Source organism: Rhopilema esculentum, chromosome 19, assembly GCF_057945365.1.
Source record: "Rhopilema esculentum isolate cy_ngs chromosome 19, ASM5794536v1, whole genome shotgun sequence".
Taxonomy (NCBI): domain Eukaryota; kingdom Metazoa; phylum Cnidaria; class Scyphozoa; order Rhizostomeae; family Rhizostomatidae; genus Rhopilema; species Rhopilema esculentum.
This window is the reverse complement of record NC_142833.1, coordinates 2369788-2393776: the sequence shown is the minus strand read 5'-3', so window position 1 is coordinate 2393776 and position 23989 is coordinate 2369788. Positions and strand designations below refer to the sequence as shown.

The window sequence follows — 23989 nt, the reverse complement described above, 5'->3', positions numbered from 1 at the left end:
GCCTTTCTTAGCTGACAAAGTCGATTATGTCATAGAGATAGTCTCTCCATGTCAAAAGAGATTGAGGTTTACATGAGCAAATACTAGAAATATCAGCTGGACAAAATGACAAAGGGGACACAATCCTGCTCTCCTTCTAACTTTCAAGATCACCATGTCCATTCTTAAGGTTCTGCCTGTTTATGCACACTAAATTACAATCCTAACCAAAACAGTTTGAAAACCTACACAAACTCTTCGCATTTGTAACAGCTGTTTCCCCTCCCCTCATTACGACATTTGTTAACATTTGCAGGATTGTCAGTGAAAACCTAACTAAGGATTCGACGTAAAAACACTTCCTACGGAGGAATCATACTTCGAAGCGGCAAGGGCAAAACTCAGCCACATTGTCGATAACGTATGGGTTAGGGGGGGGGGGGTAGTTAAATGCTAGGCTTGTCAACTTTTGAACATGACTATTTTTGTGTTTTGGCAAGGATTGTAGTTTGGTGTCCTTATAATCTCATTTCCTTTTTTGTGTTGATGTTGCAAGTATGTCTAAAAAGCCATACCCAAAAAGTATACAACCATAAAAAAGGCTACAATCCTACCTTTTCTCGCTATGCTTTAGAAGAGCAAAAAGGAGCTGCAAATTGCCGCAAATATTGTCTGCTTTTGAAGAACCAAATGTTGGAGCTGGTAGAGTTTTTAAAACTGGGAAGTTGTTCTTCTCAGCCCTTTCTTCTGTCTTTATTTCAGTGGCTGCGCAGAAACAGATAAACAATTATAGAATTTGAAAAGTGAAACGGCTGGTCTTGGAAATTTTTCATGACTTTTAATCTTATAATTACCTACAACACTGCATTGTCATTTTAACTGCATTCATGAATTTTTTTATTGCTGGAAAAATAACTCATAAGGATCGCCCTTTTCTAAAAAAAGTGTTGGATTAAACATTGTATCATTCTTTGGTTCAATATTTTGCAGCATCAGCATAAAATTCGATCTGAAAATGAAAGAGAAACTTCCAGCATTTGAAAACATTTTCTGTTGCTTGCAACCGGAACCCTAGTTGGAAGAGTTATCTCCTGATCTTTGTGAGTTATGTTTTGAGAAGCAGAAACAAAACGTTAAGAAAGAAACTCAATCTATACCTCCATTATCTTGTGAAGGAAACTGATAACCCTCTGATGGAATCCATTTGAAAATTGCCGACCTGAAGTCAGGATTATGGAACCAAAGCTATAATAGATAAAAACTCAAAATAAAAATAGAAAAGCAAGCATGAGATCCCTTTCTTATTCAGAAACACAATTGTAGATAACGCTGAAAAGTGGAATCGTGTTTGCCTGTTGCTTGAGGAAACATACTGTTTTATTTCATTGACTAATTGCTGACTAGTACATTGCAGGCTTCATATTGGCACAGAAACTCATAAATGACTAAATAGACAAAAAATAATTGTTTTGAAAAGAAACTTGAATTCTACAGCTTGTCATTGAAACGTTTTCAATAGCAAATAAAACCGACAAGGATTTTAACAATATAAAAAGTATAAATTCTCACAGCACGTTTGTAAATGCATAATTGTTAGGAAACTACAATTTTTCTTGGTGAATCTGCTTGTATTATCTAGAGGGTACATTTAAGTTCCCGTTTCCCAAATAAATTGTGTTTCCCTTTTACCTAGAAAACACATTTGGTACCCTCTATCTATTCCTAAATGTGTATATTTATGAAAACAAAAACTGATGGATCGAAAGAAGGATGGAAATCTCTGCTTCAATTTTTAGCGATTTAGATGTTTTATGTAAAATGTCTACTGGCACAGTTTTATTCAGAGCTAAGTTCACATTTCTTTTCAAGAGCGAATGGTGTCACTGACAATTAGCCACAACAAGAAATCTATACAGGTATTTCCAATTTAAGAAATTATTCATCAGTGTGTTACCTGCAGAAAGGTATTGACATAGCATGTAGCCCCTAGATTTTTAAGCCCAACATGGCTTCCCTGAAATTAAAAACAGCAGCAAAACTAAAATTTTATTACAAAAATATGAACACAGATTTCGGCTTAATTTGTTCAGAATTCGATGAAGGAAGATTTATCTGAAAAATTGAATAAATAAAAAGAGCTTGTCATCCCATGTATATTTTAAATTATTTATATTTATCAGGGATTGTTATACATAAGGATACTTTAATCAAAGTGAAAATAGGTTCTCACTATCTTTAGAATGAATATGCTTGAATATTTTATTTACATCATAAACAGTGTATTCAAAATAACTTTTGGTAGCGTTGTTAATTGGCCTATTTCTATCCACAACTGGGTATATATATTTCCTAGCGTAAAGTTTTCAATCTATGTTCTGACGTTTTAAACTCTGAAGAGTGTCAGACAAAAAGCTTTAGTTTACTCAAAAAATGGCTTTTTTCAAAATAACTTGTCATACAATTTCTTTTCTTTGCTTGTTGGGATCTTCAATATCAACCCAAAAACTGTCTAAAAAAGATAAAAAAGACATTAAAATGACTTCAGATAGTTTACATGCTTCTTTAACAAATTTCAAATATAAAAAAACAAAATTTCCTTGATAATGGATACAGGATAAAAATTTGATCCAGGATAAAAAATATATTTATCTTTAGAGGCGTCGTGGAACTTGTATTTCAGGGGGGGACAAGGCACCTAAATTTTCCGATAAATTTTTTTTGGCTATACGTTGTTGCTGTTGTTGTTCTTGTGTGATATGCCGGGATTTACAGTCGTGAAGACACAGATAGAGACAACTCACAATGCTTCAAAAACAAGAAATAAAGCATTCAAATCCAGATATCACGATGAAATGTTAGAAAATAACAGTATAAGAGCGTAATAATTATCTTGGATTTATGAGTCACTTTCATGGTATCTGAAATCTTCTCAAAAGAGGAGATGTGCCAAATGCGTCAATCACTGTATCATGTATCATAATCGACAGTTAGCAACAGTTAACGATCGATGCTTATCAGCATCAACACCTATAGACGAGGTTGACTCATTGTTTATCGCAACTTGTTCTTTATCATCTTCAGTTTTGAGAAGGAGCGCTTACATTTTGTTAAACCAATTGATAAAATTACAAGTATTTTGTACAGGATGTAGAGACTTTGATAAGCTGTTTGAAGATTATATTTTGAAATTAGCTGCAAAGTGGTAATAAAACTTTCTCTGTCTACATCTGTCTTTGTTTGTTTGCTGATGTCTGACTTTCCACTTCTTTTATCTTTTGATAGCTGTCTATAAAAGATTTGAATTCACCTCCCAGTCTCCATTCATCTAGACGGTAATTCTTTGCAATGATATGGAAGAAATTTGTTGAAAAATCTTACATGAGGTACCTCGCATATATGATGCACCAAATGAAAGATCTTGTCACGTGATCTCGACGACATGAATCGATTGGTGCATTAGCGGTGCCTATGCTGATGCTTTCGAACTTTTTCTTGATGATGTTTTTCAGTATGCTGTCTTCGGTAGTCACTATCATATGTTTTGTTACACAGTAAGCTCTCAGTCTTGTGACGCTCTGGCTTTGGTGACATTGTAACTTAAGATGATTTCTTTGTTTCATACAACTTCGGAGCTACGTTAAAATTGACTGACGCAGTGATGTTTTCGAAATGAAATGAAACCTTATATGGACCACCACGAAAAGTTGGTTTTCAGGATATTGCTGTCGTTGTAACCCTGAAAACAAAGTGTGAAACTGACTCTCTAAACAGTTTGACAGTTTGACTAAACAGTTAAACTATATACCACAAAAAGCAAGTTTAATACCTTTGATTTCTCCATTCCAAAACCGTTCTCCAAGACAATTATGACAACTTGGGTTCTTTTTGCAGTTTACTCTGTCATGGAAAGATTGATAAAAAATTTGATATCATTGTGATCCTTTTGATGAATATTTCTTACAAGAAGGTTGGTATCATTTTGATATTTTGATGAAGGCCAGTTTGAATCTGCAGGCAAACACAAAGGTTCCGTAATGTTTCTGTTCTAGCCTGAACTTTATGCTAATCTGTCTGCTAAACTTTCCAAAATTAAATTTAATTATATAATTAGTGAGAAGTTTTGATTACATCATCTATTGTTGTCTGCTAATTAAGTACTGGGTATAGGCAGTTTTTACACAAGACCAGTTCTATTTGGAACACTACTAAAATGAGCACAGTTAGGCCTGCTGTTAACATAAGACCTGTCAGAACGGTTCCAAATAGAACTGCTAGCGGTACCAAAACAGGATCACTCAGAAAACAATTTGAAACTGTAGCAAAAATTTCTTGTGTAAATGCAGCCATAGGTTCATCAGGTATATTCAACCCAAAAAAATTACTTTGTTTTTGTCTGTAAATTCTTAAATAATGTATAAAATTTGTCCCCCATCACTATACATTTTGTATAATTTATGTTTTCTACCTGCAAACTTCCCTTTTTATTCAAAGGCGTGCAAAAAAGGATGTCATTATAGTACTATAGCAAATCAATGCACAATTTCAAATATTGGTTTGCAGCAAATCATAACAAAGCATTGTAATTGTCATATTTCCTTAAAAATAAAAACTAGTACATAAAATTATCTTGACACATTATTAGTGACTGTGAAATAGTGAACAAAATGGTGAGAATCTGTTTAACCAAAAAGCTAGGCCTAGTGTTAGGCTTGTTCGTGAATGACTTTTCATTGGGAAATTGAATTACCTGCAACATCCTTTCTCACATTTTTGCGCATCAACTTGATAACATTTGCGAATGTTGTTCGGAAGAATTGAATCCAGCGTAACTGGCTTTTCCAAACCATGAACCCATTTCCAGCCATCTTGTATCACGTCTGACTTCGTTGTGGTTCCTTTCTTTGGCGCCATCTTGACGAAATAAATTCGCGGGCTTTGTTGTTGCTGCTGCTCCCTCTTGTCTTATCTTGTATATCTATCATAGAAATGCTCTTTATTCCCCAATCACCGCCCCCTTACTCCATTCAAGCCCCCTACTACTTAACAGCCGTTTCTACTCAAAATAAATAACACCCAGTTGACTTTTTTAGTTTATAACGAAAACCATACGCAGGGGACAAGGACTTGGGAAGCGAAAGGGGTTCAGTGTAGCGCTGCACGCCAAAATTTGAAATTTTACACAATATTCACTGCAGTGATATTACGAAAACCATCTTTTTGCACGCCAATTGATTAATAAAAGAAGGTTTGCTTGCAGTAAACGTGTTTTGAATGACAGTGCATGCGCACGATCTTGTTGAGTACTGGCATGCTCGGCAGATTGGAGGAGACCCCAACTTTTGAAAAAATGCCCTTTCTTTAAAATACCCTCTTTTGGAAAAAAGAACCCTTTCTTACGACAGTCCCTCTTCCTACTGACGCTTCTCCAACTTAGAAATGCCTCCGAAAGTCTAGGCATTCATCCCTTAGCTACAGTAGAAACCCGCATAAAAAGAGACTGTTTTTGTAAGAACATTGAGGCTGAAATTTAACCTTTAAAACACCATAATCAAGAACCCCCAAGAGGCTGCAATTTGGAGAGGTTCTTATATATATATGTAAGAAAAAGGGGTTTTAGATATCAGGTTATGGTATGTTGCATTCTAATTGGACAATCTAACAACACAAATTCATTTGATTGTTTGAATTCCAATATAAAAAAAGCTGGTTTAAGTGTGTCCATTCTTGCGGTGGAAAACATTTTTAATGTGTGCAAGGCCTGTACGTATATAAGAACCTTATTAAAAACCTTTTAGACTGGAATTTAGAATCTATTCTATATAGAACCTAGAATCTATTTAGAGTTTAGAATCAATGCTATAGCGGCCTGTTAATTAAGAGCCCATTCAGGCTGCCAGAAACAAACCTAGGTTATTTTTTGTGGGTTTCTACTGTAGGACATTATTCCAGCTCCCCAAAGCAACGTACCGACAGAAAATCACATTTACGTCTAATTTTGAATGCTGTCAAGGCTTGTGTACTTGACTGAAATACACGTTTTTCATTACAAGAATCTTAGTGCTAAGGATCAGCACTAAGCACTAAAATTTTCTTAACATAGCATTCAAATTTTGGCGTTTCATTACTAATCGTTGACGTTTCAGAACAATTTCTTAGCTCGCTTTCTATTTTCGGGACCTAAAATTGACACATTGTTTGCAATTTGGCCATTTTAGGAAGGAACAAAGATCGTCACGAAAAAAGCCAAAAAATAGCAAAATCCAAAATATGCTATCGTTTCCAAAGAAAAATAGACAAATAAAAACGTTTTTTAAAATGAAAGTTTTAAAGCTTCTTGTTTTTCTTGGGCCTAGCACTAAAGTTTCTTAAGTTTTTGGCCATCCTTGTACCAGTTTTTTTACAAACCAGCTTCTTACAGATAAAGAACGTGTACATTGGGACTTGCTACATGAAAATATGCTGTCATATGTAGGCACCATAAATCGACTTAAATCTCCAAAATTTCAAAGTTGAACTGATGATAAAAACAACAGATCTATTCTATCCTCTTACTTCAGGATTATACATTTAGCTTTCGTTCATCTATATCTCCTGATTGAAGGTAACTGAGTTAAATGTGTTGTTTGAAAATTGCCACAGGGTTGTTATATATTCCCAAGCTTCTGGTGGTATCGTCTTTTGATCCTGTATAATTTTGCAAATTTGTATGAGAGTATAGAAAACTATAATTTTACAAGTGACAAATTTATAAAGTGATGGCATTTTAAGTCTATGTATAGGATTTTCCATTGTAAGACAACTGAAACTACAGTCCCAAACAAAATTGTCGAGATAGATACAATTTTTTGCAATTTTCTGCTTTACATCGCCCCTGTAAATTCGAATCCCCCTTTTCCCCCGAATCAACGTCCTGTACACAATGAATTAGAATACTAGATAACACGTAATTTGAAAACCGATTTTCCATTATTCGTTATGCCACCTCAGGTAAGCATTGATTGAATGCCAATACTGCTTTTAAACATATACGACGTCTCTGAATCTACTAGTTAATTAATTTTGTCTCTACTCAGCCTCCGAAGGCAGTTTTGGGAAACTGAGAACCTTTGCCTATCGAGCGGTGTCCTGGTAGTTCCTCTTGATGTGACAACACCTCGTGATTCATACGCCTGGAATTGCATAGAGGTAACGGCTTGGTCATGTCGGGAACTCGAACCTTATACCCCTGGATCTGTAGTCTGCAAGTGCAACCACCGAGCCATCCTCTTATCTAGTAAAGGCCAAGAACTTACATGTTGATTCATATATTGACCCCTCAGTCGTCAATCATCGAAAACCGCATAAACATTTTAAATATTTTAGTAAGTGTTTTCAGACAACAACTTAGTACAAAGTAAAAAATTGTTACCAGAAAGAACATAAACATAGATATCAACAGGGTTATTGTTTCATAAATTAATTTTGTAATGCAGCCCGTTACAAGTATTTTATTTACTCCAAACAACAATTTTTGTAGATCCATCTTTGGAAAATTCGTTTGAATTATACTAAAATAACACATTCATACTCAAAGAAATCATTAACTTCTAAATTCAAAACTTATCATCAGCAAGATTATTTACAAAAAAATTAAATTTTACAATTTTCTAAAATTGGTTAAAATGGAAATTGGGCAACTGTCTAAGACATCTAGGTATGCCCACTCTTACGACATGGGTGGGGCCTCCTTAAAATGGGTGTGGCCTCCTTAAAATGGTCAGGGGATGATCAATGCTTAATTACTTTGTTTTTAAGACTGACATGGCGAATAAACAATAAAATAAGGATGAAATGTGGAGCTTAAACTTTGTTTTCCATTCCAGAACATCACGTATTTTTACTTCATACTGTTTTTCGAGACATTGCTTGTTCGTTTTAAATTACTTCACAATGCCCTTAGGACTTAAGCGGATAGCATGGAGACCGAGGTATCTGAAGTCTGCAGCGGATATAAATGTTTGTCCAGGCAAATCCGACAGTTAATAACATCTTAAATCTATTTACAATAGAGCAGCACAGCATCTAATTACACATTTTTCATAAGAACAATTTTGTAAGAACAAAAGCTGAGGCTGAAATTGATACAATTTGTGAATCAAGATTAGACAACTTTTTATCTATAAGTGCTTATGGAGTAAACGATACGAGCATGATTTTAACGCAAAATGTTTGAGGAATACTCATCAAGCTTGTGTTCTGCTATGTTTAATTTTCTACCATGTTTTTATAATGAAGAAAAACATTAGCAAATAATTTGAATTTTCGAAAAAATAATTTCAGGCTAAGAATCACAGATTTTATAGAATATTGAGGCTCAGCACAAAAATAAAAGTATTTTCATAAAAAAGTGTGTAGTGAACAAAACATCATCAACAATTTGGCTATTGTTTGGACTTGCAGAAATGGGTTAGTGTTGACATCATGCATTAACAACGCTTATGTTGAAATCTTTCGTATTTTTTGTTTTAAACAATACAGCACAATAACACAACAAATTATATCCTTTCTAACTCATGATCTAAAAAAACCATATTAGCTGCTTTTCTAAAATGATGAAATTCGCAAAGGCGTATGGGCAAATTTGGCCGTGATATTCGTTACAAAGCATGTGTTGATGGAAGCAACAGCTGTATTGCTGATGCATTGTGGGATACGGCTGGACTTTCAACTAGTTATCAAGAAAAACTGACGCAGTGGGATAAAATTGCATCTGTGATTATAATCTGCATCTGCTTTCAACGTAGTTTTTAAAGTGGGCCTCAAAAGCAGAGTACCTTTTATAAACATAATTCTACCATGAAGCCTTTGGAGCGGTCACTGACCTTTGTAACAAATGACGATGTTTTTAATTATTGGATACTTTCTAAGAGAAATATTATTATATTCATATGCCTAATGCCGCATTTCACGACAAATGATCACCAGAGCCAAAACGTCTCCAATATTTACATTATCAATGAATGCATCTTGTTGTGAATTAGGTTTATCTTGAGAACACGTTCATAGAAAGTTTTCTTTTACAACGCTTACGGGACAGAAAACCTGCAGTACACGTACATGTTTATGCGAGGCTACTGGTGAAAGCTTTAAGGTCTGGGGCGGAGCTAACTAGATGTCTCGAGAATCGGTTAGAGCCAAGTGATGGTCTACTCGAGGATGGCTGCACGGACAAATATATGTTGCTTCCAACTTGCGAAGAGTTTAGAACTCCACTGGAAACACCTAGAAAACAAAGATAGACAGTCTTAGGCCGGTGAATTGAAAGGGAAGTAATATCAGTCATCCGCTTTGACTGAGGTGGGAAGCCATTCCTACTTGTCTTACTCTCATTCTTAAATCAAACAAATTCTAAAATCATGGCGAAGAAATGGGGCTAAAAATGAGCCTAGACGCGTTGTAGTTGGTGAGCTTAGATATTTTATCTAAATTTACCTTAATCAGATCTGATGTGTACAGTAAAAATTACAGTAAGTACATATAAGTAGAAGATTGGAGATCATAAGTACTGTCTTCTGCCTATGAAATCTCTTGCTTCGTCGTTATAAAAATTTATACACAAATCTTCTTTCACAAGCTTAACATAAAATTCTTATACAATTAAAGCTTTTTAGTGAAACAAATGGGCTATTCATCCAGATGGTCGCGTTTCAGTGTAATTTTATTTATTCAGCTGGTCAGGTGCGCTTTTAGATCTGTTTGTATTCAGCTGGTCAAGTGCACAACTGTTTAGATTTATGTTGTAAAGATTAGAGGCAGCGTAGTGTAATCCTATTTTGCCATGTTATGTTTTCAGCTTGGAGGTTGGGGGATCCACATAATGCCTTGCTCAGACCATTGCTTTAATCAGGTGCATTGTTATATTATGGTTGCACTCTTTTCCATAAGGACCAGATAATTTTAGCCAAGGCTTGATGCTCTTGTTAATAATAATAATAATAATAATAATAACTAATATTTTAACAGTTGGATTTGATCATATGTACAATGCCTGCTAAAAGTACTTGGAACACCCAGCAATTTGCGTTGCATTTTATATCTTTAATTACTTTTTTCCAGAAAAAATTGCTACTTCCGCCCCCTTCCCCCTAAAACAATGTCTATAGTTTAGAGAAATATCAAAAAAGCACCCCAAAGGAAATGCTTCCAAAATCCTAACCCGTTTGATAGTGAACCAACATTGTTCTGTAGGGGAGAGGGGGATGATTGATTGAAAGAGGGGGCCCTTGCAAACTGACGTCAGTGTTCCAAGACCTTTGGCAGGCATTGTAGGTCTGTTATCTGTTATCATCAAGGACCTGCTACCCTATCCAATTACAATTTCTAAAAGAGGTAAAAATTAAGTAAGAGTAACAAGTTTTATTTACAACTGAAGTATAAAAATTGGGAAGTGTTTTTTATTAAAATCTAAAAACAAGGTACAGTAATGATTCAATTATACAACCCACCGTTTATCCGGACTTTGACTATCCGGTCCGTAAAAAATTGAAAAACCTTAGAAAAATTTTTGATAATATATCGGGAGCGTTTTTGTTGCTTTCCATTTACACATTTTATAAGTCTTTTGAGAATATTTGCACTCGTCTTTCTTATTTACGCTGGTTTCTGCCGTTATTCATATATTTTCAATTATCCGGAATTTTGGACTATCCGCACGAATCTTGAAATCCCGTGTCCCGAGAAGACCGGATAATTGAATAAGTACTGTAAAAGTAAAGTAAAATTGAAAGGTTTGGACAATTTGACGCCCAGGTGTACTTAATGTTGTTCTTATTAAACATAAGTTTTTTTACAACTACATACTATTATTTGCTTCAAAAACTACTAACTAACACTTTTCCATGTAATTTTTAATAGCAAGGTTCATCAGCTGATAAATTTGGCTCTGTTTGATGTCACGAGAAAAGTTTGAAAACAAAATGTATTTTCTCCTACTTTTTCAGCTGCGCTGGGAATATTCTAAAGTTGTTCGTAGTTTTTGGGTAATCGAGTCTCGGTGTTCTTGTAAAGTGTGTTCTTATCTAAAGAAGATTGTATTAATTTCAAAACACGACCGCTATTTCATCGAAAAACTTACCGCGAATAGAGCCTGCAGACCGCACAACACGGCTGGGGATATTAGACTCATTTCTGCTGCTAGGTGACGATAAAGAGAATTTTGGCGAAGGTGTTCCTGGAAATTGAAAGCAAGCTTCAGTAAAAACCATCACTAATCTTTAGTAAACAAAAACAAAAAAGTTTAATGAAACATTTTCTGAAGATTTATGACCAAAATATATTAGCTTCATTTCATATCCCCAAATGCCACTTAACAGAAGGCATCAGTTTTCCCCTCTTCTAAATTCTATTTCGATTGATGTTTTGTATTTCAAAGATAATAATATTTTGGCTAGAAGGTATTATGCTTAAATGAATTTTGAAAATATATACTTGGCTGTTTCTGTAAAAGGGGATGTCAACCTCCAGGGGTTTTTTCTCTAGAGAAGAACTCCCGATCTTGCCTGGAGTATCCAAATTCCCTGAACAGCTATATTTTATTAATTAAATCACTTGTAGCAAGGAGAAGTATATTTAGCAAATTCAATTTGTTGTTCAAATTGCATTCAAACTTAGTTTGGAACATTATAAAACGTTTGCATTGTCATATAAAAAGACGGTGAAATGGACGCTATACGATTTATGAAAAACGGTCTTATCTTATAAGGATTTGTTCTACCACATTGCTGAATAAATCGAAACATTTTTGGTAAATGTTAGTAAACGGTCGAGCACGAGCCAATTTTATTTGAAAATTACTGTTAAGCAGTCTTTCAGAAAGTGCTCAATGCCGTATAGGCAGGGCTGTGCACAGAAAAGGACGATTCAAAGTTGCTACCCTGAGTTTCAAGCTTAATGCGATCGTCAGGCAATTCAACTTTAATATAGGATTATATAATTTATCAGAATCTATTGGTAATGAACAGTAATAGATTCAAATCTGAGAGACATGAAAAGTCTTATACCTGAGGTTATGCTCTTTCCAGAAATCGGACTCGGGCTTTTGTATCTGTTCATGTTGGCTACTTCCTCTTCTTCAAACGATAAGTTATCAATGCCTGTTTTAACACTCAAAACTGGATCCATTTTTTGTGAGTTTAAAAAGTTAGTAACTTGGTAATTGCTTGTACTTGGGGTTCTCTCCCCGGTAATAAAGTTTGTTACTTCCTCCTCTCCTTCCGGGCGACTGGTGACTAAAATAATGTTGCTTGAAGTGTCCGTTTCATCTTCAATACAGTCATCCACAAAGGGAGATTGTTCGGCTTCTGACCCTGGATCGTTATAGTTCATATCAACACTGGATGTCTCCTCATCTTGGCTGTCTAGATCGGCAGTCCTTTCTGGCAAAGTCTTTGGCGGGGACTGAGGCATGGCACCCTGATACAAAAGGTAATAGTAACAAAAACGTGGTGAAACCGAAAAATAACAGTAAATTAACTCAGCAAAGATGTGAATGTTTGTCAATAATTTGGAACTTGAGATGGGGAGAGAAAGAGTCGATATGAAGTTTAGACCATCAGCCAAACTTCCAGCTCATTAGCCAACTTCGAAAACCTACCTATATCACATCAAAATAAGGCGCATTCTAATTGCACTCTATTGTTTCAGATGAGTGATGCGTGAAGATGTTGACTGTGTAACAAAATGCAGCCATTCAATTTAATGATAAGATGCTTTAAAAGTCTATTTTTTACATTGCCACGAATTAGGTTGAATTCACTACAGAAACAAAAAACATCAATACTGTCTTTTCTATTCACATATTGCACAGGCACTGTAACATCTTCTATGAAGATGCACAAATATGACATTTACCTTGACTGATAGGTTAATAGCGTGGATCCACTGATGTCGTAACAGCAATGATGGGCTCTGGAATGCAAGAACAAACAATCTTTTCAAAACCTATCCTTAAGAGAAAAGCAGAGTATTGTTCAATTTTATTCGTATACCGCATAAGATGAATACTACATTAATACTTTAATATATGACGACGCAAGAAAAAGTATATACTCACTTAGCTTGGGCCGTTAACAAAAGGTATAGATCAAAACATAACAGCAATTACAATGACAAAAACAATGTTGGTTTTATCAGGCACCGCGGAGCCACAGAATGCGTTGAGAAGAGTTGGGGGTCTAAAAAAAGTTGGGGGGGGGGTTAAACCGAACAAAAATGGTCTTGACTGGTGATTCATTGGTTAATTTGATGCACTTCTGGCAAAGAGTGGGGGGAGGCTAAAGCCCTCTCCCCAGCCCCCCTGCTTCGTGGTGCCTGTATATACTTTATAAACGACAGCATAATACTATAGCATGTGGATTACGTTTCATTATATTTCTCATTTCATAATTCTATTGCTTTAACAGCATTTGTTTTCTTAGTAACAAGGAAAAATTTCTTTCTTTATCATATCTTTTATAGGCTTTGGGAGATTATTCCATAGTTGTGTTCCTTTATTTTGCAGCATTAAATCACCCCAACGCTTATTAGGTTTGCTTTTCTGAAAATTATTTGTTTACTGGGTTTTATATTTATGTTTACAGTCATTTGTTTTAAAAATGTTACATATGGCTTGTGACACCTCGTCGTTATTATGTTTTATTCGATGCATTAGCTGGAGAATTTATGAGTCATACAGATCTCGTTATTGCAATTTATGGTGCATGGACATGTAGCATGTGGCATATGGATCTACAGTGAGTCTTTAGTCACTCTTTTGGACCTACAAAAATTGAGTCACAGATGTAAAGATGCTTTTATGCTGGCACAACTATTCCAGTCGACCTAATTCACCAGGATACCAAATATAATAAAAATTGGTCCCTGGGTAAAACGATTTGCGATCCGTTTCAAAACATCAGCAAGCGCAAGATTGTAATCAGAGTTTTGTTGAAGATGTTATTTTGATGTCATGTTTTATAACTCACCTTGAAATAGAACTTTGCTTTGCTGGTTGCAAGAAAGAATGGGAAACTGTATTTCTTCCTCTTTACTATGGTGCATCTAGTACCCGGAGTCAATTCAATCGACCCTTTAAACTGAAATAAAATATTTAATGTCATAAAATCCAACGGAAATATATTTTATGTCGTACGGTAACCAAATGGTTATTGTTATATCTAATAAAAAACTAGCAATTTTCTAGATTTTTAGTTACGAAGAACAAGAACGAAATCTTCAAAAACAAAGCTATTAATTTAGAAAGAAAAATATGCCTGAAAATTCGAGATTTAGAAAAGGCATTATTCATGTCAACTTATTTTGGTAAAGGAGAGCACAGTCGTTATTGTCAATTCATTTTTTATTTGGTCTATCCATGCCACTTGCACATTCTCCTGAAGGTTAGGTCATCAAATGTCATCTATTCAAACATTTTGAAACAGCTTTTATCATGAACAGATGGTATCACGCCTTGGTGTTTCAGCTATTTAAATAATCTTAATATAAATCCTTTATGGCGAAATTCAAATGTCATTCTTTAAAACTGAGTCAGACACAACCAGCATGGGGCCATACATGTTTGTATGACATCTTAACCAGGTTATGAAAAGAAGAGAAAAGCTGCACCATGGCTTGACTAGCAAAAAGATCTTTACTGGTGGATAATCTCATTAAGGAAACAAGGTGGTACTTGGGCATGGCATTAGAAGCTAGAAGATAGCAGAAGGAAAACTAGAAATACTTTTTCAAAAATATTCACATTACCAATTAGGATTGAGGACCCTCATGAAAAGCACCCTCGAGTGACTGAGGCCATCCTCTGTAAATATTTGTCTTATTATTTTTATTATTATTAAGAATCTATGTTTCTTCTTTAATTTCTTCTAGAACTTTTCTTTGACGATAAAGACAAGCAAATAGCAGTGGATACACTAGGAGCAACTTAGCAGTTTGCTATAATAATGAAAAAAACTTACCGAATCTCGAAGCTCTGTGGTTTCACATTTCTTAGAATAGAAAAGCAGATAGTTTCCTCTGCAGACCACCCAATACTCCACCCACTGCAAAAAGAGCATTTAAATTTGGCATGCTAATTCAAAATAAAAGAGCTACATGTTTGAAATTATTCGAAAATAAACGCTTGGAGTGAGTGTAAGGACATACCCCCAAATTTTAATTTAATGTCTTAGAAAATTGGTAGAGTGTTCTACAAACAGAAGTCAAAATTTTTCTTTAAGTCCCATTAGCATAATTTATTAAATAGTGCAGATACACATCACAACACAATTCACAAAAATTTAACAAAATCGTTGGCCTATTGTGACTCCCTCCATAAGTTTGATGCAAATTAAAAATACAATTTAGTATAATGAATTTTTTCAAAACATCCACTGCACTTTGTAGCGCACATTCTAAGAATAATTTTATGAAAAATAAAGTGTACAAGGAACATCAAGAGTCTGCAAAATATTTTTGCAGAAATTTTCCTTTAACCACTATAATGTTTATTCTTCCACAAAATTTGCTCTTTACATAACTGAATGACTGCTTTACGATATCAAACCTTCCTTTAGAGTGTGGAAAGTTCTGAAACAGATTTAAAAATAGCTTCCGAACAAGTTACAGTTACCACCTGGATCAAAGGCATAGCAATTATTCTAGGAACAGCAGCTGTGCATACATTTGTTAACAGGATGTAACATAATGCTGATACCTTTCCATTTGCCTCCCTCTTAAAGAGGAACTGATCCATATACTTCTGAGGCCTTTCCTCAATCATGTCTCCATCCATATCTTTTTACCAAAAGTCTAATCAAAATTTCATGATTTCACCTACAACAACAAACTTATGTGTTACTTGACAGTCCATGTAACAGCAAGGAGTCCAATTGGCAGATGGAGACTAGTTAAGGCATTTTTAAGCTCAGATTAAGACTGATAACTTTAGTCTGGATACAGTTTCTCATATTTTTGTGCTTGCTTTTATGACTATAAAAAGTTTGAAAACTTATAAAGGATTTGAGCAAAATAAACTTTTTAGCTTCAGTTGCTAATCATTGTCTAAGCAATTATAAAATGTTGAGCTTTATTTGATCATAAAATCAATATTATGAGCACTAGCATCATTGAAACTTTCATGTAGATCAAAATTTTTACACTTTTCTTTTAACTCCTCTTTGCTAGACAATTATGCGTTTTAAGGGGGCTTTAAACCCACATCTATCTTTCACATAGAAAATGGCTTGGATGTGTCCCATAGCTCTTTAAGAGGCGGATGCCCTTAAAGACACTAACTGTTGCCTCATGCAGAGAGCGAAGCCTCAAAGTCAAGACTGGTTAGTTACAAGTTAAGCACTTTACTAAATAAATCATGGTTACTCTATTTATTAATAATTTCCAGAATATAAAGTCAGTGTTTGTCACTGACCAATTAGTTAAAAACAACAATTATATTTTGAATGCCCTGATATTGGACACAATAATTCTCATTAAGGAATATTATAAATAAATTTAATTTCTGCTGCTTCAAGTTCAAAAATTATTCTATCAATTTTGAGTTTTGAATGACAAAAATCATGACACTTCAGAATTTCAACTCTAAAACCCTGGTTTACACACTCCTATCAAAAGTTGTTCAATGGAAACATTTTTGTTCTTACTGAAACATTTTTCCAAAAATTTCCTGCAAACTACACTTATGAATAAAAAGCAAGTCTTCTCAAAATTAGTAAACTGTTGATAGCAGACTTTTCACTTTGTATTTACAGACCTAGATTCTAAATTTATAACAAGGTTGCCAAGACCCACGCTTTGGCCGTGAGACTCACGGAGCTATTTTTCTCACGGATTTCTCCCTGGGCCTCATTCTTTCTTCAATTAAGATCAAACGCCTCATTGGTTGCTGAACACATTCCATTCCACTACATTGTTTATGACAATCACATGCCCAGACCTCAGGGGAGTCGCGACCGGGAGTGTACGGGGAGTGTCATACCACCCCCCCCCTAGTATCTCAATAGGAAATTTTAGGTAAAATACGCTCTGTGGAAGAAACGCTTTAGGTATTTCAGAGACCTTCATGTCATAAAATCAATAAAGGATCAAGCAAAGGTAGTTGCTCTGTTGGTTAAATATGATATTCCTCGATATGAATGAAGGTAAACAAACTAATGATTTGATGATTTGAAGATGGCTTGTTGGCAATAAATCTAAAATTCCAGGCCCTCTTTAGATAAAATTTTGCCTTGTGTCCAATTCTCCTAGAGTTTCTCAGTAGAAGCATCAACTGAAATTCACTTTGAGCTCCAGCTGATTTTTTTTAACATTCAAAATGCATGCTAAGATGAAAGAGGGATCTAAATTGAGAACCAGTGCTGTTTCTTCTTACCTAGCATTAGAAGCAACTGACAACCTGGTATTTTTCAAGACCACGGCGAAATTGTTATTTTTAACTGCTGTAAAATTTTTTTGCATAAAATAATAATTTTCAATATAGGATTAGGAGGATTGCTTTAGTGAAATTTGCCTAAAAGAGTGCATTTTCCAGGGAACTAGAAGCATCAAAATTCGAAAATTTCCATGGTGCCGCCTCAGATAGAGATTTGACAAAACTATTAGGAAAGTCTGTTATTATCATATTAAAATGAAAGTTGCGAATTATATACAGAGTTAGATTGATAAAATGTATTGCAGAGGTTTGTGACAACAGCTCAAAAACTTCAGGCAATAATTTCTTAATCAGCTAAATTTGAAGATCAATTATTCTTGTTCATTGCTTCGATTGGTTATTCTTATGTTTAAAAGCCTGTTCTCAGTGCTTTTCTGGAGTATTTTAGATGTTAAATGCTCAGGCATTCTGAATGGTCTAGTTTTGAACCATTTGAGCACTCCAGATCTACTGAAATTCAGAATTCTTCTGCCCCATACCCTGGACCCCAGTTCCATTGTTCACTAGCTGCGCTCATGAAATCTCACAGGTATTATTTTCCAAATCTTGGCAACCTTGTTATAAGCCAAAAAACATGCAATGGCTTTGGCAGTCAAATAGAGGATTCAAGGTAAGTGGGTGGAACATACAAATCTACCACTTCCTCTTTCATAGTGTTTTGATGAGTGTGGTTGTTTGCGAAACCACACATAGTCAAGCTCAAATCAAGGTTAGTCCACAAAGATCAACTTCATATTAGTGGTTTTCATCAACAAATAGAAAGTGGGAAACCAAAACTAGAATGGACTCTTATGAATGAAAGTACTACAAGCATCTGGTGGCATGTTCAAAAAATAATTCAACAGATAAACAGCCCTGTAACAACAGCTTTATAATAAATAATTAATGCCTTAAGGCAAGTGTTTTGCTCAGCAGGTGAATTAAACACAACAATAATCATTTGCAGGGATTTTTAAATAGAAGTCAATTAGATGGGTTAGAATTATGTGTTGTAAAAGAAACTAACTTGTTTATTCAGAGCTTTTTTGATACTGGATTTGTGGTTGTTCCTATGACGGCCTGGCCTGGCAAACATCCTCACCCCCAACAGCATGAACAGAACCACCCGCTACCTCATAGCATTGGATTCTTGTCCTCATTTTGCTTTGTTTCTGAATTTTTTCCTAACTTTTCTTTACTGTTTTGTGGATGGGTGGTTTCAAGGACACCTGTGCCAGGGGGGCAACAGGGGCAGTTGCCCCCTTGCCCTTGTGAAATTTAGTATTTTCCTTTGTTGTATCATTGTTTAGCCCTTTTTCTTGGCAATTTTTCCTGTTGCCCTCTTCGAGTGCAGGCTTCCATGGGTGGTTTTAATATAGAAATTATTACCCAAAGAAAGCAGCAGGTGCTCCCATCTTTCAAGGGGTGCCCTGTTATCACAAGGGGAGAAGGGAAGCTCTCTTGTTACCGGGGATGCTATACCCTTGCCTAGGGTGTTCTCTCTTAGATTAGCCAAGCTACAGAGAAAACACCTTCTCGACAGAAGCAGGGACCTAATAATCTGCAAAAACCATGCAAGAATTTGTCTTGCTTTTAGTTTTTAGCATGCTCCATGGTCCTTGCATACAATTTATGAATGCTCTGAATATTATTAATTATATATTGTTGTAAAGTATAAATGTAAAGTTTAAGTTTAGTTAAATGATAGCTTATTGTGGTTATGTAATGTATGAATAAACAATACTATAAAATAAAAACTGAAAGTGATTAAGTTTAAAAGAACAGAATTCAAAGACAACAGCTTATTTTATTGCCAGGTTGCAAAAAAATATCAAAATATTTTTTACTCTGGAGAATCATTTCTATCATCAGACATGGACATTCAAAAACGATTAAATGAAAGATTACTATGTAATGCACCTAGTCTGTTTGTTTGTTTGTCTGTTTCCAAAAGACACACGTTCTTTCAGCATCTACCACATTACACTACCCACAAATGGCTACTATTTCGATTATAGCGTTGCATAGCAACAACAAAACAAAAACCGACCAGCCACGGAAGTTGCCCTTTATTCGATTTTCGCATTTCACAAGATTAACAAGTAAATAATACTTCTTGAACAGCTATAAATTTGGTTTAGCTTTTCATATTTAAAGGCTAGAGCAATATGTTCCTTCCCCTCGAAGTTATCTTAAATCAGAAGGGAAATGTAAATTATGCCGAAAGATACACCTAAATCCGGCTTCAACTACAACTTACATTACGCAGCCCTGTAAACCTGCCTATAAAAAAAGATTCATTGAAAGTTGAGAAGGCCTCAGTCTGGAACATTAGAGCGCTTTTTCATTAAGAATATTGATGACCTCAACCGATCAATTTCAGTTTTACAAACAAAGCTCATTGCATACAAAGAAATATTAAACGTTCATGACGTTCATGAAGTACAAATTTAGGCAAACATCGAGAGTATTTACAAATGTATGAAGAATACTAGGATGTCAAACTGGATTTATTGGAACCGACGGACAGAAATTCGAGAAACAAAACAACCATTTGGCCTACAATAACAGTGTTGGAAGCGAAAGTACATTAACTTCACTTTACTTACCGCAAAAAAACATAGCCGATCTCGAAATTAATCTCGTGGCATCAGCATTGTGATACCTGCATTACATTGCAATTACGAGTGGATTCAAATTTCTCGTAAGAAATAAAGTGGCTATAGAAATGTCCTTGTTTTCGACTACCAAAATCGATAGATCATAACAACAACAGATTCACTGATTCACTTTCACCACTCAGACGAACCGTACAGCCTCGTACCTAGCCTATTGTGACGTAACGATTTGTAACGAAGCTTACCTGGCGTAATCCTTTGTATTCATTTAAAACTTTGCGAGCATAACAATAATTGTTTCGTTTTGGGACGGTCTTTGTCTGTCTAAAGCTGTGTTAGGTGTGTAAAAATAAACTTTAAAAGCTGCAAATAATAAAAAAGGCATGAAAAGAGCCTGGGCGCCGGACAAAGTGAAATTTTGATTCTTGTAGTAGTTTGCAAATTCTCAAACACATACATAGGATTGGCCAGGATGAACTCAACTAAATAAAATTTAGGCAGCATCGATTTGGCTGGATTCCGTCATTCACTGTAACTGATAGGCCCAGCACGCTTCCAAAACTCTGTGACAACTGATAATTTTTGGTATCCAAGTCAGCATCATACGCATTTCAGACACCTGGCAAGGGGGGGGGGGGGGCAAAAGCGAGCAATGGGGCAGAGAACCCCTCCAACAGCTTTCCAAACATGCACTATTAAATTAATCATATCTTCTTCGTGCACAGAATGCAGTTGATGTCATTTCAAAGAGATGTTGGACTATTCTTGGTACATTCATACGGGCACCTTGGTATCACCAGACTACAGTGCACATAGTGCCTCTCACTTGTGCCCCCTTTATAATGGGTCTTTTAGCCAAACATCACCCAACATATTCAAAGGTACTTGCCAGATGCAATGTCATCCTGTTTTAGATTTGATATACAACATTTTGTTGACATCAGAGATGTGCATGTCCGCCACAGGCTCTATTTTGTTTGATCTGGGGTCCACTAGAACCTGGTGATCATCTGATGAGAAAATTTCAATTATCAGAAGATCTTTCAGAAAAGCTAACAAACATATCTACAAAAATATCTAGCAACAAAAACAAAAATCAAACAAGTAGGTTCATGCTTTCAGCTTTCGTGGTTTCAATAAATTTTATAGTTTTTAGTTCTCTCCTAATAAACAAACATTCTATGAGACATTTGACTTTAAATAACAGGCTTAGAATAAATATATATATATATATATATATATATATATATATATAGAAATTTCTAATCTATAAGTAAGCTGCAACTGATTTACTTGAGGGATGTAGGGGTGTGAGACCCTTCTCCCCAAAGGTCTGTTTGAAAAATAGTCAGTTTTTTGCCACCTGAGTAGCTTCAATGGCAAATTTTAAATAACTCACCCACTTTGTTGGCAACAGGGACACACAAGCACAATAGCTAACAATTGCCTTTATATTCTGCTTACTTGTCTTCCACTTAATCAATATTTTCAAAATGGACAGTGGTCAAAAACTACTTTAGAAATTGCCCCCCCCCCCTTTTTTTGCAAAAATGGTCAACATAGTTCTACAAAGCTTAGTAGCTAATGAAAAGTATCAAAAGCATTCATCAATTTCTTCAACTCACCTGTAAGATATTGAAGTGAGTCCCAGCTAGGTGTTTCCAAGTAATTACGAACCAAGAAGATAAACAGCACAAGAGAGACAGCCAATATGATCAGAAAAGGCCCCAAAAAGATCCATAGTCTACAAAAGGAATATGAAATTGGTATTACTAAATGAACCAGTTGAAAACCAAATGCAATGGATTAAAAGAGGTAAAAACTGCAACATGTCCATAAGTTCAATCACAATACAATGATGAAAACAAACTGTTCTTTGTCATATTTCATGCTCAAATGCTCAAAACCACATGGCATATAGACTTTAAATGGAACACATATATCTGACAGTGCAACATGATTTACCTAAGAATTTAATGCTTTTAAATGTTGCTCTTAAACATCATACACATACATGGCACTGTATTTAATTAGCATAGCAATGGTAGTTTGCCCAGAAGAGCCATAAATCTCTTAGTTAATTTAATTTGATTCATATAATTAGAACAGTTAACAAATGATAAATATACCTTTGAGGGAGATATGTGATACCAATTTCATGCAATACATTGTCTGGAACCAATGCCCAAAGAAGATAAAAACCTGGTTTGAATAAAAACTAAAATGAAGTTTGGCTCTCAAATATATGATATGTATACTCATTTTCAGCAGTACCATAGACTATAAAACAATTTATTATAAAAATTGGACTGATATACTACCACAGACAGCAGAGAGTAGCAAATATTTATCATTTCAAAAATAACAGAGAATTAAATTAAAAACTGGTATTAACCTTTACATTGCATGTCCTTATCTTTTTTCTAAAAAAACTGTGTTTTGCAATAAAGCAACGCTAAAGCATAAAGAATACAGGGTAGTTTGTTCTCATTTAGAAAAAAACATATATTTCTAGTCTATGCTTTCAAGACAACTACAGACAATCTAGCATAATCCTGCTAGCAACCTTTGCTTTTTATATGCAGGGATAAAGCCCAAATTTTGTGCTTACAAAAAGTGAGAAAACATATTTCAAGTGTGCTTTATCTGTTACAAATGATTTTCTCAGATATAAATAAACATTGTTAGGCTTGATTCAAATAAAACACCTTTTTGAAACCCAGGCCCTATCATTGTACTCTCAACCATTAGATGGTTTAATACCCCAAAATATTTTATAATGATTATATCATTCCAAAATTGACCACTAAATACTAAAAATGTGACCAAAAATTGCTTACCAAATGCAACATAAGTTAGAAGGTACAGAACAAAACCATGAATTGCTCTTTCTGGAGTTGGTGCTGGGGAGTGCTCTAATTCAGTTTGTGGTTTCTTGCCTTGTTTCTTAGACATCTTTTATAGAGTTACATAACTATCACTACAAAAATAACAAAAGAAAAATATAATGGTGAAAATTTATCATAACTTGAAAATACTTTCAATATTTGAAGGCATACTCATGGAATACACACTCATTGATGGTAGTCAGACCAAGGTTTACATGAAAACCAAATCTGGTTCTTGCATTCTTTCATGTTGAGTAGATTGTGTGAGTTAGACTTGCTTCAAACACATATTGAGACAATATGATAGCCCTTGAGATTAAATATAGCTTGGTCTTTTAAAACAAGTCTTATAAATACTTTGTCACCAAACTGTTGAATTCTTCATTTTCAGCTGTATGGTGTAGATTAAGGATCAGCCTAACATCTTTGTTTACCTCTGTTGCCATCCATGAGGATACACTCTTTTTCTTTTATAAAAATATTGCTTAAAAGAATATTTAGGCTCAGAATCACTCAATTCTAAAGTATATTATTGAAAAATTGCTCAGCCTCAGCTCGCATATTTGTGTCGCATTTTTCAACAGTTTAAAAAAAACATTAGTAAATGCATTAGTAAAGTTTACAAAAAAAGCAATGGAAATTAGAGAACAGATATCAAAGCACCAAAAAACCGATGTCAAATGACCTTGCACTATCAAATGAAATGATAGTGCCCGTTGAAATGGAGTGGCTCAAATAGAATTACACAAGCCTGGGGATCGGGAAGGGGGCTTTTTATTCACTTTAAGCCCTGATACTAATTTTCTAAATGCTCTGCATGCAAGCAGTGCGTTGTTTTCTTAGTTAGAACACGTTTGCTTTTTCCACCTTAATAGCTTCAAATTACTTCCGTTTCACTAATAGATGGCTCCACATTTTAAAGCAAGATAAATTTGTTGCTAGAATAAAACATAAAGATAAGAGCTAGAAAAAAACTCACACAATTTAGCATTAACCTTTGTTGACATTATACTCCCTACTGCCGAAGCAATTTGTTGTTCTTGAATTTGTGCGGTGTTTTAATC

At 34.9% G+C, this 23989-nt stretch overlaps 3 protein-coding genes across 5 annotated transcripts in view; all 3 read right to left on the bottom strand.

Annotated features, from left to right (window-relative positions):
• Positions 1 to 4926, bottom strand: part of LOC135688412 (ubiquitin carboxyl-terminal hydrolase 48) — a 45701-nt gene extending 40775 nt beyond the window's left edge. Inside the window, exons 1-6 of the mRNA XM_089114131.1 lie at positions 4727 to 4926; positions 3806 to 3876; positions 2439 to 2488; positions 1934 to 1993; positions 1137 to 1224; positions 594 to 744 (exon numbers count right to left, since the gene is read on the bottom strand). Coding sequence (XP_088970257.1) covers positions 594 to 744; positions 1137 to 1224; positions 1934 to 1993; positions 2439 to 2488; positions 3806 to 3876; positions 4727 to 4890 — 584 coding nt within the window. The 5' untranslated portion in view covers positions 4891 to 4926. The remainder of the gene's footprint in view (positions 1 to 593; positions 745 to 1136; positions 1225 to 1933; positions 1994 to 2438; positions 2489 to 3805; positions 3877 to 4726) is intronic.
• Positions 4927 to 6152: 1226 nt separating this feature from the next.
• LOC135688346 (uncharacterized) lies at positions 6153 to 21015 on the bottom strand. Of its 3 annotated transcripts, none has more exons than XM_065205169.2 (8): positions 20927 to 21015; positions 15707 to 15825; positions 14970 to 15053; positions 13980 to 14090; positions 12868 to 12924; positions 12018 to 12429; positions 11093 to 11188; positions 6153 to 9240 (listed from the first exon to the last, which is right to left on the bottom strand). In XM_065205169.2, exons 2-8 carry the CDS (start codon positions 15782 to 15784, stop codon positions 9080 to 9082), a joined length of 999 nt encoding a protein of 332 aa, XP_065061241.2. In that variant the 5' UTR covers positions 15785 to 15825; positions 20927 to 21015; the 3' UTR covers positions 6153 to 9079. The 3 variants fall into 3 exon arrangements, with proteins under 3 accessions (XP_065061241.2, XP_065061240.2, XP_065061239.2); XM_065205168.2 differs by lacking the exon at positions 20927 to 21015 and adding an exon at positions 18447 to 18585; XM_065205167.2 differs by lacking the exon at positions 20927 to 21015 and adding an exon at positions 20029 to 20167 and having other exon boundaries at positions 6156 to 9240.
• LOC135688353 (phosphatidylinositol N-acetylglucosaminyltransferase subunit P-like) lies at positions 20911 to 23984 on the bottom strand. Its single transcript, XM_065205176.2, has 5 exons — positions 23905 to 23984; positions 22878 to 23017; positions 22167 to 22239; positions 21663 to 21781; positions 20911 to 21047 (listed from the first exon to the last, which is right to left on the bottom strand). The coding sequence occupies exons 2-5, from the start codon at positions 22990 to 22992 to the stop codon at positions 20938 to 20940; spliced, it is 417 nt and encodes a 138-aa protein (XP_065061248.2). The 5' UTR covers positions 22993 to 23017; positions 23905 to 23984; the 3' UTR covers positions 20911 to 20937.
• Positions 23985 to 23989: the final 5 nt, after the last annotated feature.

Excerpts from the sequence above, each read along its gene's own strand:
- LOC135688346 (XM_065205169.2), bottom strand. The coding sequence starts at position 15,784 with ATGGATGGAGACATGATTGAGGAAAGGCCTCAGAAGTATATGGATCAG. Across the intron at positions 14,091-14,969 it reads CCACAGAGCTTCGAGATTCG|TTTAAAGGGTCGATTGAATT; the intron begins GTAAGTTTTTTT and ends ATTTTATTTCAG. Across the intron at positions 9,241-11,092 it reads GTCTGCAGGCTCTATTCGCG|GTGTTTCCAGTGGAGTTCTA; the intron begins GTAAGTTTTTCG and ends TTTGTTTTCTAG.
- LOC135688353 (XM_065205176.2), bottom strand. The coding sequence starts at position 22,992 with ATGTCTAAGAAACAAGGCAAGAAACCACAAACTGAATTAGAGCACTCC. Across the intron at positions 22,240-22,877 it reads TCTAACTTATGTTGCATTTG|GTTTTTATCTTCTTTGGGCA; the intron begins GTAAGCAATTTT and ends TATTCAAACCAG. Across the intron at positions 21,048-21,662 it reads CTCACTTCAATATCTTACAG|ATGATCACCAGGTTCTAGTG; the intron begins GTGAGTTGAAGA and ends TTTTCTCATCAG.